Genomic DNA, 14,755 nt, shown 5'->3' on the forward strand with positions numbered 1-14,755 from the left:
TCCAAATGACAGACCGGGGCATAGACTGAAGATAAACACATAATAAATAAAGTTTCCCTATTAATTATATAATTGAAGCAAGTAGATATAGGCCTGAGCCATGAAACTACTTAAGCTTTTACAACAATAATTAAGTTGTGGAATCAACAACATAGCATAAAATCAATTTCTATTCTCATACTCAGAGTTTCTCCATCTCCTTCCTTAATGCATTAGCTCTCACCAAGCTCCCAATTGTATTCACAGCCAACTTCAAATCTTCCAGTGGGTTCCCAGGCACCACCCTCTTGTACAAATAGCTATCAAATGTCATCTTCTGCACATACTCATCTGCACACATCTCAACAAACGCTTCCCTTGCCGGATTTGATCTGTAAAACACTTTCTGCAACACATCCAACACCTTATATGTTGGCCAATATGTTTTATCCCATTTCTCCAAGTACTTCCTCAAGTCTCCTTCATCTATCATTCTCTTACCCTGCTCTGACCCTTCAACAATGGCCTCAGCGCACAATCTCCCACTCTTCGCCGCAAAGTAGATGCCTTCACCGGAGCATTTTGTCACATACCCAGCTGCATCCCCGACCAATGCCACTCTCCCTGATAACCTCCGTGGCCTGGGGTGCTCAGGGATCGGATGCGCCTCCACTCTTATGATCTTTCCTCCAAGGATCTTGTCCTTGGCTCGGTTCCTAGTCGCTAGTTGGAACTTCTTGATGTCACCCTTGTGTGTCACTGTGCCTGTACCAACTGCCACATGATCACATTTGGGAAAAACCCAACCATAGAAGTCGGGTGACACATCATCCCCAACATACATCTCAGCCAAATTCTCATAGTATATCATCTTCTCATCAGAGATCCTCACTCTTTCCTGGAGTCACAAATTCACATTATAATCCTACAATTATTCTACAATCACACACCAATTACTAATATCAACAATCAAGGAATGAATAGAAAACAAACTTGCAATAAGCCGTATCAAATGGGCCTATTAATTGCATGAATGAGTTTGGATATAAGCTGTCATCACTATTGACAAAAACTGCAGCAACAGTTCCATTAAAGGCAGAGGAATGAGGATGTAATATACCTGAAATGCAATGGCGTAATCATAATCACCAGCATTGATAGATTTAGCGACCCTGGAATTAGCACCATCAGCTCCAATGACAGCATCAACTTCCAACTTTCTCTTCTCGCCCATCCCACCCTTCTTATTATCATACTCAGTAAAGTACAAAACGTACGGCTCCTCGTTGTTCTTGGGCAAATCCATCTTCAAAAACAATCCATTTATAACACTCGCCCCGTTCTTCTCCGCCCTCTCTCTCAAATACGCGTCCAAAACCTCCCTCCTCACCATGCCAATGTACTCGTGCGGCTTCAACGTCCGCCCAATATCCACTGCAATGTTGGAGGGCGATATCATCTTCATCTTGGTAACTTTCCGGTCAATGATGTCCAACGGCAGGTCAAACTCCCCCACCATGCACAATGGGATGGCCCCACCACAGGGCTTACAGTTGTCGAGCTTACGCTCAATCAGGTATGTCTCGATGCCATTCTTCGCAAGGGTTTCGGCGGCGGATCCACCTGCGGGCCCGCCCCCGATGACTGCCACGCGGAGGTTGCGGTTGGAGAGCTTGGGGCTGGTTCTACTGGCCGAGACTCTGAAGCGTTGTAACTGACGTGGAAGTGGGAGTGGCTGGGCGGTGAAGTGAGGAGGTTCCGACGTGGAACGGCGGAGACCGGTGAAGGATTTGAGGGCAATCGAGGCCATTTTTCTGGGTGTTCAGTGGAGACTGAGTGAGTGAGAGTGTGGGGTTTTTGTTGCGTAATGTGTTTTGGGTAGATATGGTTCGGGATTCCCGGGGAATTATGGCCGTTGGATTGAGAGAGTGGAGGGTGAAGATTGGAAGAGGATAATGGAAAAGGATTTTTGGGATGAGTTTTGGTAAGAATTTGGCAATGGAGTGTTGTACAGGAAGAAAGTGTTAAATCGTGTTTTGTCTTAATTGGATTGAGGGGCCGCTATTATGCCACGTAAGATATTTTAAGTTCACTCGGTCAATGAGAGATTTCAACTATATGACGGTAGATTTTTCATTAAAACATCAAGGTATTTTTAGGTTAAATTTAACAATAAAATTATATTAATATATTTTTTTATATAATTTAAATATTTAGATAATATATTATTATATAATTAAATATTTTTAAATTAAAAATAAAATAATATTTAATTTTATATTAATATATTATCTTTACATTTAAATTATATAAAAATATACATAAAAAAATATTATTCTAAATTTTATACGCATCCCTCTAATTATAATTAGTTTAGAGAAATCAAGAAAAAAAAAGATAATTTCATAAGTTTGTAAAATTTTAATACATGTTTTGCTTATATTAATCTCCTCTACATCTTAATTTGAAGATTGAAAAACTAGAAGACGTCTAAAGAAGCGGGTGGCATATATAAAGTTCATGATTGGCTCCAGAATACTATTTTAAAAATAAAAAAATAATATAGTTAAATTAATAAATTTTCATATATTGAAGAGTTATATATGATTTTTCAATACTATTCTATAAATATAATCAAATATATCACAATAATTAACAAGTTTGTCACCATCTTTAACCTTTCAACACTTAATAAAACTCTAATTTTTTTTATTTATCTTGCACTCCCAAAAATCTCTTTATCCAAATTTCACTGAAAAAAAAAAATAAATCAAGCGAAATTTGGTAAAATCAAGACATAAAGATAAATATTTTCTTTTTTGAAAATATTGATATGATTTTTAAAGAAAAATATAATAGATTTTATGAAACCATAAGAAAAACATGGGTAGGTATGATTAATAAAATAATGCACATGTTTTATAAAAATAAGAAATATTATAATATTTTACGACATAAAGGTTATATGATATTTGATATGGGGGAGGTTTTTTCATATTGTTTATAAGGGAAAATCACTATTTTCCATCCAATTTTTAGGCCATTCTTAAACCTACATCCACAGGAGATGAAAAATTTCAATTCTCACCCATAGGCAAATTTCTGTTAAGTTTTTCTGTTAAAATGAGGGATAAAATAATTATTTTATTGTTTATGTTAAAAATGTATAAAGTTTAAAAAATTGGGTGGGGGAATGAAACCTTAGGGGAAAAATGACAATTTTACCTTTGTTCCTAACTGAAAATGTGGATGGTAATTTGGTCATAAGTGAGAGTTTAGATTTTTCATCTCTCGTGAGTATGAGTTTGAAATTAGGCTAAAAGTTGGGTGGGAAATAGTCTTTTTCCCTGTTTATAATGGGTAAAGTACTACTTAGGGCTGGATTCGAGCCGAGCCGAGCTCAAGCTCGGTTCGGTTCATATATGGTTGGCTTGAGTTCAAGTTTGGCTAAGACCAGCTCGTTTCGGGCTCAACCTAACGAAGCTCGAGCTTGGCTCGTTTTTCGTTATTAAAACGACGTTGTTTTAATACATATTGATCAAAACAACGTCGTTTTGTATCAAAAATTTTAATTAAAAAATCTAACGAGTAGCTCGGGCTCGAGCTCGAGCTCAGCTGAGGTCGGCTCGTTTCAGGCTCGATCGAGCCGAGCTCGAGCTGGCTCGGCTCGAGTCCAGCCATAGTCCTAAGGTTATATACATTTTCCTATAACTTTTTGAGTAATTTGTATCCAAAAAATCATGTTTGTCGCAACCTATATATGTTTAGTGAAAATTTTTAGTTAATCCCCCAGACATTAAATAAAGCCCCCATCAAATCTATTATAAAATATATCTTAAAATCCCATTGTACCTATTACAAAATATCAATTAATTCATAGGTTTTAAGGCTTAATAAAATGCCATTTTACCTTTTCATTTTGTCTATTTATAAAGGCCAAACGACTATTTCCCACCCAAGGTTTAGCGTTTTCTCAAATGTCCCCCCTTTAACTATGGAAACACCAAACACCCACCCATGACCGGTTAGATTTAACAGAACCCTAACGCCTAAAAATTTAATCTCATTTTCCCTCCTAAAAGTTTAAAAACTAACATTTTTTCCCTAAGCTAAGTTTGAAAAGATTGCATTTTCCCCCCTAGGCTTTATTTCCAAACCATTCCAATTTCCAAACCCTTCTCCGTCGCTTTCTCCGGCGCCATCACCGGCCGTCTTCCCCTCCCAACGGTTTCTCTTCCACCGGCGACCCCTCTCAACTCGACCTCAACACATCCGATGCAGAGAGAAGCCGTCTAGGAAGAGAAATCGTCTTCCCAGACGACGAAGATGAGATCGATCGATCTCGTCTTCGTCGTATGGGAAGACGATTGTCTTCCCAGATGAAGACGACTCGTCCTCCCAGAGGATGACGAGTCGTCTCGTCGTCTTGTCTTCGTCTGGGAAGACGTCGTCTTCCCAGACGACGACGCCGAAGAACTTCGTCTTCCCCGACGAAGTTCTTCATCTTCCACAGCTTCTCCGACTCCGATTGGAAGTTCAAATGGGAGGAAAGAGATCTCCGAAAGGTGAGGATGCTTCGGGAGGGAGAGACCGTCAGCAATGGAGCCGGAGACCGTCGACAATGCTTCGAGAGGGTGAAACTGCGATTTTTTAAAACTTAGGCTGGGGGGGAATTTTAGTTTTTAAAGTTTAGGGGGGCAAAATATATTCTATTTTAGTTTATTTTTAATATTCTAGAGAAAATGACGATTTTACCCTTATCACCGTTAGGGTTTTGTTAAATCTAACCGGTCATGGGTGGGTGTTTGGTGTTTCCATAGTTAAAGGAGGGACATTTGAGAAAACGCTAAACCTTGGGTGGGAAATAGTCGTTTGGCCATTTATAAAATATCATTCACCCCTTTAGCACAAGTTTATCCAATAAAATTATATTTTAGCTATTTAATTTGCTTATTTAAAAAATTATACGTTTCCTTTTTCATTAAAATCACGACTATCTACCAGATTTGCGCATTTTCATGTCAAACCTCCAAATTTATAAAAGGGAAAAAACACTTATCCTATTAAAAAATGTAATATTCATAAACAAAAATTAATAAACCTATATCTAAAACAGTAAAACGTAAAAAATAAATGCCTTATACTAATCTTTACACCCATTTTGTTCAAAAAAATCCTTGTCAATGAGTGATTTTGATTAAAAATTCTTTGTTCTCTTGGGATTTCAATTTGAATATGAGTACTTAGTTCAAAATCCAAGTTCATTCGACATCATTATAATGGTAATGTCTATGTAACCCTAGAATGTTGGCTAATTTTTCAGACCCCCCTAAAAAGCTATTTTAATAAAGGCCAAAGGACAATTTCCCACCCAAGGTTTAATGAAAGGACAATTCCTACCCATTAACTTTCAAAAACCCAAATACCCGCCCATTTACTGTTATGAATAGGGATAAAATTATCATTTAACTAAAAAATTAAAAAAATAAAATACTATCATTTTTTCCCCACTCAAGGTTTGAAAAATTGCCATTTCCCCCCTAGGGTTTCATTCCTTCTCTAACGACATTCTCCGGCTGGCCTTTCGTCTAATGGCGCTCTCTCTAACCTCCATAACAAAGACGCGATCATGAAAAGGCCACGAAGATGACAATTGGAAGTGACAACTTCGAAATCCGTCACGCAATGGATCGTCTGGAAGCAACGTTTGACGCCAACGATCTTCAACCAAGATTCAGGGTTTTAGACTAGGAGGAAGAGAGAAGTTGGAAGGGAGAGAGAACGCGACCAAAGACGATGAACTTTGTTGTCTCTGGTGATAGTTTCAAAACCCTAAGGGAAAAAAATTATTTTTCAAACCTTCATAGAAGGAAATCAGATTTATAAACTTGGGGGAAATAAATTATTTTTTATTTTTTATGAAATGATAATTTTACTCCTATTCATAACAGTAAATGGGTGGGTATTTGAGTTTTTGAAAGTTAACGGGTGAAAATTTTCCCTTTTATTAAACCTTGGGTGGGATATTGTTCTTTGGCCTTTAATTAAATTACTCTTTATATTTTGCATATACATCACATATAATGTTTTGACATATACACTCACCCAAAATCAATTTCGCATGAACAAGGGCAGACAACCAAAATGTATTAGAGAATTTATTTGCCTAGAAATAAAAAGAGATTATGAAGTTACACTGAATATGCAACTAGCTATATGATTTGCACATAATATCTAGTCACATTAGTTACACGAAACTCTATAATATTATACAGATAGAAACTCTTCGATCCATAAATAGTGAGAAATAGACAATTATTTATTTTTCTTAATAATAAAATTTGTTTAAATTCATTGTATCAGTGGTTTAATATTCAACTATGTAAATACTTACATATATAATATTCCTTTTTATCTTATATATGTAATATTTACATATATAAAATAGATATATATTTTCTATCTATTTTATATATTTATATTATGTCATAAAAAACTATAATTCAATTAATTTTATTCAATAATATATATTTAAAAGTTGATGATTTTAACAAATTCAAACTAAAATCAAATTCGATTAAATCATATTTTTTTAGTTTAATTTAATTTAACAATGCTCGAAACAATTTTTTAAACTAAAATCCAGACTGGACATACCCGCAAGCAAGTTGGACTATGCCTTCCATTTGCTTAAATATAATATTATTAATGGCCCACTTCGTATCTTAAGCTATAATTCTCTACAAAACTTAAGAACATTGCAAAATCCTGAGCTAAACTTTGTTCCCCAGTTTTCAACAATGAATATCTTGAAATAGAATTCCTGACGATTCTAATTTTTTTTCCTTTTTTTTAATCTTACAATTTGAAGAAGACTATATAGACCAAAAGATTCCACGAAAATATGGGGGAAGATAATAAAACAGTGACTTGGTAGGTGAACTCACCACAGAAACTCACACAAACATTGTTTTGTTGCTCACTCTTCTTATTCACACAACATTTATTTTCTGTTTCTCTTTTTATTTACCATACCCATTTCAGATTCAGTAGGTTTGAATCTTTTGCAGTTGGTTCATCAAACTATTTAATCTCTCTCGAGGAGCTCTATGTATTGCTTCTAACTTGTGCAGAAAGTAATCTGAAACATTACTTTTTAACCAATTGTACTTTCATATCCATAAATCCAACATCAATGCTTTCAGTGACATAACAGCCAGGACCTGGAAAATAATACCATACATTGTTGTGTCAAACATGAAGCTCGCGGTCACTCTCATGATTCTGATTGCCACCCTTTTGGGGGTTGCCATTGATGGGTACCATTGCAAAGTTGTTCAGTTCATCTTTGGTGACTCCCTTTCAGATACTGGTAACAACAGGTACCTCTCCAGGAGTCTTGCTAATGCAAACCTGCCCTGGTATGGTATTGATTTCGGCAATGGACTGCCCAATGGCAGGTTCACCAATGGCCGCACTGTTGCTGATATAATAGGTAAATTTCTATGTTCAACACGTCGCATTTGACTTGCAGATGTTTAATCTTTCGATAATCTGTTATTCAGGTGACATGACTGGTACCCCAAGAGCGCCTGCATTTATGGATCCATCTTTAACTGAAGATATCATATTGGAGAATGGAGTGAATTATGCCTCTGGTGGTGCTGGGATTTTAAATGAAACTGGGGGTTACTTTGTAAGTTTCAGTCCTGTGTCATCATACTTCATTTTTACTCCATAGATTACTAAAATTTATAACTTTTTTTTACTCCATAGATTACTAAAATTTATAACTTCTTGCAGATTCAGAGGTTGCCACTCTACAAGCAAATTGAGCTATTTCAAGGGACACAAGAACTTATTAGAAGCAAAATTGGCAACCAAGAAACAGAAAAGTTCTTTCAAGAGGCCCGGTATGTGGTTGCTTTAGGAAGCAATGACTTCATCAACAATTACTTAACAGGGGTTAACGGTGATTCCTGGAATTACAATGATCGTAGTTTTGTTAACTACTTAATGGAGACACTTGAAACACAACTCAAGGTAAATTCACCTAGAAGGTGCAACCCTTTTTCTTTTTTTTTTCGGTTTCTCTAAGATTTTATGTTTCTGAATGGAGAATATTCTTCTTTATAGATATTGCATAAGTTGGGTGCTCGGCAATTGATGGTGTTCGGGCTAGGACCGATGGGTTGCATTCCACTCCAAAGGGTTCTAACTACAGATGGCAGCTGCCAGGAGAAAACCAACAAACTAGCTATCAGCTTCAATCAAGCTGCAAGCAAGTTATTAGATAATCTTTCAACCAAACTTGTCAATGCAAGCTTCAAATTCGGAGACGCTTATGATGTTGTCAATGATGTTATCACCAACCCACAAAAATATGGTATCTAAATATGTTCCTCGCTTAAGATCCTTCCAAATTGAGGATAATTAATTTTTACTATTTGATGGTTGCAGGATTTAGTAACTCTGATTCGCCATGCTGTACCTTGGGGAGAATTAGGCCGTCCCTTACATGTTTACCTGTGTCATCACTGTGCAAAGACAGAAGCAAGTATGTGTTTTGGGATGAATACCACCCATCAGATAGTGCTAATGAGTTGATAGCTAATGAGCTTATCAAGAAGTTCGGATTTCTGCCCGATGCTCCATCTCCTGCACCTGCCTTCGGTCCATCCTCAGAGACAGATGGATAACCTATTTCACTAATAAAGCTACAAATAAATGAGGAGAGCAGCTTCATTGCATTCTTCCTTTGTTAGCTGAATCAACTTCTACTAAAGTTTGGTTAATGCTTTTGCAATTGTTCCTTCGGAAATGAATAATGGATGACAATTTCGCTTTTTCAAGTTTAATCATGTGAATTTGTCATTTCAGCAATCTTGGGTGGGAAATAGTTTTGCGGCCTTCGAAAATATCTATATTCGTCAACCATTCAGGTTCGGGCATTGCATCTCAATGTATCAAATAAGAAAAAATCATAAAGCAACACGTAAAAAGGCAAATCTCCATTAGCTTCTTGCATTAGAAATTGTACTAAATTAATCCATAATAATTTTATCTAGATCTGATTAAAACTTTATATTTTTATATTCAAACAAAAGTCGGTATCGAATTCTCTTTTAAGATGAATCACAACAGTGGGTTTCCCAATGAACACCTCTTTTTGGTATGAACTTTATTGCCCATGGCTGCTACCTTGTCCATTTGGTTTGATCGGAATGAGCCACTTTTGCACTTTGCTTTTTAATGTGCATTTTTTTAATTGCACAAAAAATCCAAACAACCACAACATATTTTAATCAAAGCTTCCCAGGAAGTGAATTTTTAAGTATGAAAACACGGATTCGAGACCCACCGATAACATATAATTTATAAGATATTTGATATGTTCGATGAATAACTTGAATGATAAAGGTGGTTTGCTCAAACAAGAAAGCATTAGTTTGAAATCCATTGATGATATATCACATTATATCCGATATTTTACTTATTTGATACAATCAATTCAATTTTGAAAGAGTTGTTTAACTCAAGTGAAAGTTCTTATAGTTTATCAACCATACTGAAATTTTACGATTTTTTAATTTGACCACGTTACAGTTCTAGGGACAGAAGTATCCAGAGAACTGTGTGCGATTGGCCTTGAATGCATAACACCTCATAATCCACTTTCTCTCCACCAAGCTGAAAGTAAAAATGGTTTGCCTCCACTTTCTCTCCACCAAGCTGAAAGTAAAAATGGTTTGCATATTTACGTATGGTTTTTTTTTTTTTTTTTGTGAGTGGGTTTGTCTAACCAACATCTGTATTATAAACAATTCAGATTACCTGCATTGGAGTGCTTTCTCTGAACTTTGGATAAGCATTTTTAAGGTCTTGCTGCAATTTGCTTTTTAGCACAAATTTGAGCAAAGCTTATTGCAAAGACAAGCAAATTCGACAGTAAAGGTTGCATGGATTATGTTTATGGTGGATCCAAAACCGATTCCGGGAAATAAATTCAGATTCAGAACTACTGCTAGCTGCCAAGTACCAATCCATGTTTCCTTCGTTAATTCCTGTTAAGGATGTATGATGGAATAAAGAAGCATAATTGTAGCAAGAGAACAATGCCTCATGCGTTGGCATCAAACATACATCATAGTTACTGGTATTTAGACTCATACATAAAGATCAGGACAACATATTGCTTACAATATTGCATTGAAATCCACTCCAATTACTTCCTACTTCAAGTATTTTTTTCATAATTCTACTTCTCCACCGTTCAGAGAAGAAAGGGAATAAAGAACTTCCTAAACAACTAAAATCCTACTTAGGTTTTTTTATCTACTACTTAAATTACTAATTAACTAGAGTAGCTCATGACTTAACAATCAACGCAGCCTTTCCCCATTGGTGGTCTTGGAGTGTGGCGGTTGTTGGCTCCTGATCCTGGATAGTCATTCAGCTCCACATCCATCCTTCCAATGATAGTAACCTGTTATCAAAACAAAGAAAATCCATAAACAAACAGATGTGAAACACTAAAACTTTGACAGAAGATATTGAAGATAAAAAGTACCCTGGTGGTTTCCACCGGAAGTTGATCTACTTGAGATTTATGCATTAAGTTTCCAGTTCCTGCAAATACCAAAATGTTAGGTGAAGAAAATACAAGACGGTGAAGTATTGGGAGTGATGAAAAGCAGATGAATTACTTGTAACTGGGACTGCATCCAAGGATAAAAGAAGAGAAAACACCAATGAAGTTCCAAGAAGTAGACGAAAGAGAGAGCCTGCAGCCATTTCTGAAACAATATTGTTTACTTCCCTGAATGCTGCTGTGTCTCATAAAGCAACTAGAAGCGTCAATTTATACATCTACATAAGAGATTTTTCTGGAAGTTGACGATGTTGGAATAGAAAGAATTAAATGATATTCACCACAAATTGTGTGTGGAGATACAGATATGGCTATGGAAAACCAGCAGGCAACAGTAAAGTTGGTAATGAAGTTGGGTTAGTGGGGGGATGCCATCAAAATTTTAATTTAAGCTGGATTTGTGAAGAAAGATGGAGCACACTATCCAAGTGGAAGATGACACAAGGATGATGGCGAGGCTACATTTCTTCTGCAGCACTAATTTAAGTCAATCCCCTAGTGGACATTATTATTGCCCCTTCCATCACCATTTTCAATGAATTCACATTCACATTCATTTCCTGGAATCTTCTTAAATTTGTTTTTGATCTTCTTATAATTATGTTTGCTAGAAAGATATGCGACATGACAATTGAGGAATATCAAAAACACAACTATGATTTGGTTGACTGGGATTTGTTTGTCCAAGGGAAAGTAAGAATTAATTTAAACTCATAAAAATGCTCATCTTGTGCCTTCATTTCAAGGGCAAGTGGAAATTAAACTCATTAAAATGTAAAGCCACTAAGATTTTGTTGCTTCGATTTAGTGGAAAGGGGAGCAATTTAAATTGGGTTCTGAATCTAAATAATGGCAAGTAAATGTGGTAGAAATTTTTTCACGATGGCTCATATATAAATATTTAAACAAAATAATATTTTAATATTTTTTATTATATCCCATTAAATATAATAATTATTTTTATTAAATATAATAATGGAAATCTAATAATTTATTAAATCCCATCAAATTTTTAATAATTTTTTTTAAATAATAAAAATTATACGAACTAATTGCGCCATCAAAGCAGAGACAGACAAATTTAATCCAACCTTGTGATCATAGGTTACAAATTGAAGAAATGACATGACGGACGGGGGAAGTAAAATCAGTGTGCAAAGCACGTTGATGTTCCTCTGTTCTTGTCAATGGCAAAAGACATTTGACTTGATTTTTTATTTTTAATCAGAAATTTATCAGTTGTTATTATAGTGATGAATTTAAAATATTATAATTATATTTATAATTATTATATTAAATAAATTAAAATTTTATAAATATAATAGAGATTTAAATTTTTATTTTTATTTTATAAATTTTACTAATAAAAAATATCTAAGTTTCAGTTTGACAATCACAGTGCAAGAGTATTATATTATAATTTCTATGAAAAATCCAGCAATGGAATGATGATGCGCTGACCATAACCATAACCATTCATCTTGTCCAAGAAATTTATTTTTATGAATTAATATTTAAGTGGTCTTATTGAAAGAAATAGTGGGATTAGGCAGCAAAGGCTTGGAGGATTGGGTGATCAAGTTAAGTTCCATCATTTTGTGATTAAAGCTGGTAACACTCAACATTTGTTAAAAGGATGTGGACTATTTGTAAAAATTAAAAGCACAAAACGCCAATATTCTTTATTTTACAAATCACTTTACGCAACTATTTATTTTTCCGCTCAAGATTTAATCTATCGTGAAACTCTTATATATTAAATTTTGAAAATTCAATATCCATCCATCAATCAATACTGGTAGAAAAATTCGTTAGTTTTAAAAATATAATTATTATTTAACTTATAATATTAATAAAATAAAATTTTATTTCATTTTTCTTTCTTAATTTTGAAAATTAATAATATCTCTTGCTTAGTTTTACCTTTCCCCCTCTAGGGTTTTATTTTTTCCTACAATTTTTGATGACCTTCTTCATCTTTGACCTCTTTCGTTAGTCTAGTTCCTTTTTTTCCAGCACTCTCTCCCCTGCCTAATGTTCTCTGCTAAAAATGAGATTCGAATCAATTCCCAATAGAGGTGCATCTAGTGTGAGAGAGAAAGAGGCAAGTCTCTTTGTGCTTATCCATCCTGCACAACAACAACAAATGCACGACTACAAAGATAATTCAAATTGTGTCTTTGTTGTGCCCATCTAACCAATCTTTCAAGATCCAACACAAGAGACTTGCAAGGCATGTAAAACTTAGGGGACAGATCGAAATTACTATATAAGGGTTTTATTTTTTGAAAATTGTTTAGTTTTGAAAATAATTGTGCCTTGTCGATTTTCGCTCATTTTTGGCAAAGAGCATTAGGAGGGCAGAAAGCATTGAAGAAAAAGAAACTAGGTTGAAGAAGCCAACTAAAGGCAAAGAAGGTCATCGAAAATTGTAGGAAAAAAAAACCGTAGTAGGAAAAAAGATAAATTTTCAAAACTAAGGTGAATAAATAAGATAAAATTTTATTTTTAATATTATAAGTTAAATGACAATTATACTCTTAAAACTAATAGATTTTCGATGAATGAGTATTTGGATTTTTTAAATTTAGCAAATAAGAATTTGACAAAAAACTAAACTTTGAGTGAGAATACATCTTTTGGCCTAAACTTATTGGGTACTAAATACATTAATTTTCGTCCTTCTAAAATCTTAATAATTCTAGATGGAAAACTTTGATAACTTAACTACAAATACTAAATTTGTGATTCTACACTTTGCACCTTCTTTGGGTCACGTCCAGCTAGAGACATGCACATAATAGGCCCATTTCTTAATTGGATATTGGGAGACAAATAATATTTGTAAAGAATCATTTTAAAATTTTTTTTTCACCAATCTCATCTATCAAATTTCCCCTAATATGGTCAGGGCTAAGCACCGAGAATGAACAAAAAATAATCTAAGTAATATGACAGTAAGCTAATCCTGACTTGTAAGTCTGTCTGGACTCACTATGATTTTGTCACGCAATTCAAGTACTATTTGATGTTAGATTATAAATATATTTCCTAATACAATATTAATTCCTTATATATGGTAAATTTGTCACGCAACTCAAGTATGAGAGGATGGATTAGGAATACACTTTCTAATTGAATATTAATTCCTTATATGTGGTAAATCCTTGTTTCTTAAGATTACTTCACTTAGAATCAGCAAGATTTATTTACTAAAAGACTTTGGGTTCCTCCAAGTTTTTTGTATGTATTGTGTTAAGAGATTTTAATAGTTCTGATGTAGAGGGAATGGATCCCTATATGCATGCGCTGCATGATGTCTTCGAAGAGAATTAATGCAGGTCAAAGAAGCCTTGGAAAATATCACTCAAGTTATCTTAAATGATGAGCAACAACAGGCACAAAGCGCAAGATGGGTTCACTAAGCTTTCGGATATGTCAATTTATTATAGGGCCAAAGGACTATTTCCAACCCAAGTTTTGGTGAAAAGATAACTATGTATTCAAAAAGTTAAAAAACTCAAATACCCACTTATAGTTTAGTCTATTGCCATATCCTCGAGATTTTTTTGTTAAGGTTAAGAGTTAAATCATTATTTTATTAATAATATTAAAATAATTAAAATTATATCTTATTTCTCTTTTAAAATTAAAGTTTAAAAAATTTACCTTTCTCCTCTAGGGTTTGATATCCCAAAATTCGGCTACTTCCTCCAACAAGTAGTGGCTCTCCCCTAAAATTTAGCCAAAACCTTTGTTTGAATGACGAAGGCATTTAATGAAAGACAACGTTTCATCGTCCAAATCTAGAACATAATCATATATAAAATAGTCATATTTCATTCTAAAACATTGATAGCTTCTTATGTATAGTGAATCATCGGCAATGTTCTTAAGTTAGATTTATCTAACATGATGTCACAAGATTCTTTAGCTATCTATAAATAATTAGGCCAAATGACTATTTCTTATCCTAGGTGTGATGAAACAAAAGAATATCATTCATTAAGTTTTAAAAAATCAATTTTTTACTCATTTGTTAACTTTTTACAAAATTATTGAAAAAAAAAAAAACTCTCAAGCTAATTACACTTTACTCTAAAAATTTTATTAAATAATTTTATT

At 34.3% G+C, this 14,755-nt stretch overlaps 3 protein-coding genes across 3 annotated transcripts; 1 reads left to right on the forward strand and 2 right to left on the reverse strand.

Moving 5' to 3' along the window:
* Window positions 1–32: 32 nt before the first annotated feature.
* Window positions 33–1,910, reverse strand: LOC123212206 (geranylgeranyl diphosphate reductase, chloroplastic). The gene is made up of 2 exons (XM_044631280.1): window positions 1,100–1,910; window positions 33–877 (listed from the first exon to the last, which is right to left on the reverse strand). The coding sequence occupies exons 1-2, from the start codon at window positions 1,787–1,789 to the stop codon at window positions 182–184; spliced, it is 1,386 nt and encodes a 461-aa protein (XP_044487215.1). The 5' UTR covers window positions 1,790–1,910; the 3' UTR covers window positions 33–181.
* A 5,185-nt stretch (window positions 1,911–7,095) lies between these two features.
* Window positions 7,096–8,940, forward strand: LOC123212534 (GDSL esterase/lipase At1g74460-like). The gene is made up of 5 exons (XM_044631706.1): window positions 7,096–7,474; window positions 7,545–7,675; window positions 7,783–8,022; window positions 8,116–8,365; window positions 8,440–8,940. The coding sequence occupies exons 1-5, from the start codon at window positions 7,237–7,239 to the stop codon at window positions 8,676–8,678; spliced, it is 1,098 nt and encodes a 365-aa protein (XP_044487641.1). The 5' UTR covers window positions 7,096–7,236; the 3' UTR covers window positions 8,679–8,940.
* A 1,120-nt stretch (window positions 8,941–10,060) lies between these two features.
* On the reverse strand, window positions 10,061–11,095 carry LOC123210997. The gene is made up of 3 exons (XM_044629494.1): window positions 10,686–11,095; window positions 10,550–10,608; window positions 10,061–10,465 (listed from the first exon to the last, which is right to left on the reverse strand). The coding sequence occupies exons 1-3, from the start codon at window positions 10,771–10,773 to the stop codon at window positions 10,355–10,357; spliced, it is 258 nt and encodes an 85-aa protein (XP_044485429.1). The 5' UTR covers window positions 10,774–11,095; the 3' UTR covers window positions 10,061–10,354.
* Window positions 11,096–14,755: the final 3,660 nt, after the last annotated feature.

The sequence above is a fragment of the Mangifera indica genome, chromosome 3 (assembly GCF_011075055.1).
Source record: "Mangifera indica cultivar Alphonso chromosome 3, CATAS_Mindica_2.1, whole genome shotgun sequence".
Classification (NCBI taxonomy): Eukaryota; Viridiplantae; Streptophyta; class Magnoliopsida; order Sapindales; family Anacardiaceae; genus Mangifera; species Mangifera indica.

Excerpts from the sequence above, each read along its gene's own strand:
- LOC123212534 (XM_044631706.1), top strand. The coding sequence starts at position 7,237 with ATGAAGCTCGCGGTCACTCTCATGATTCTGATTGCCACCCTTTTGGGG. Across the intron at positions 7,475-7,544 it reads CACTGTTGCTGATATAATAG|GTGACATGACTGGTACCCCA; the intron begins GTAAATTTCTAT and ends TCTGTTATTCAG. Across the intron at positions 7,676-7,782 it reads ATGAAACTGGGGGTTACTTT|ATTCAGAGGTTGCCACTCTA; the intron begins GTAAGTTTCAGT and ends AACTTCTTGCAG.
- LOC123212206 (XM_044631280.1), bottom strand. The coding sequence starts at position 1,789 with ATGGCCTCGATTGCCCTCAAATCCTTCACCGGTCTCCGCCGTTCCACG. Across the intron at positions 878-1,099 it reads ATTACGCCATTGCATTTCAG|GAAAGAGTGAGGATCTCTGA; the intron begins GTATATTACATC and ends TTGTGACTCCAG.
- LOC123210997 (XM_044629494.1), bottom strand. The coding sequence starts at position 10,773 with ATGGCTGCAGGCTCTCTCTTTCGTCTACTTCTTGGAACTTCATTGGTG. Across the intron at positions 10,609-10,685 it reads GGATGCAGTCCCAGTTACAA|GAACTGGAAACTTAATGCAT; the intron begins GTAATTCATCTG and ends TGGTATTTGCAG. Across the intron at positions 10,466-10,549 it reads TTCCGGTGGAAACCACCAGG|GTTACTATCATTGGAAGGAT; the intron begins GTACTTTTTATC and ends TTTTGATAACAG.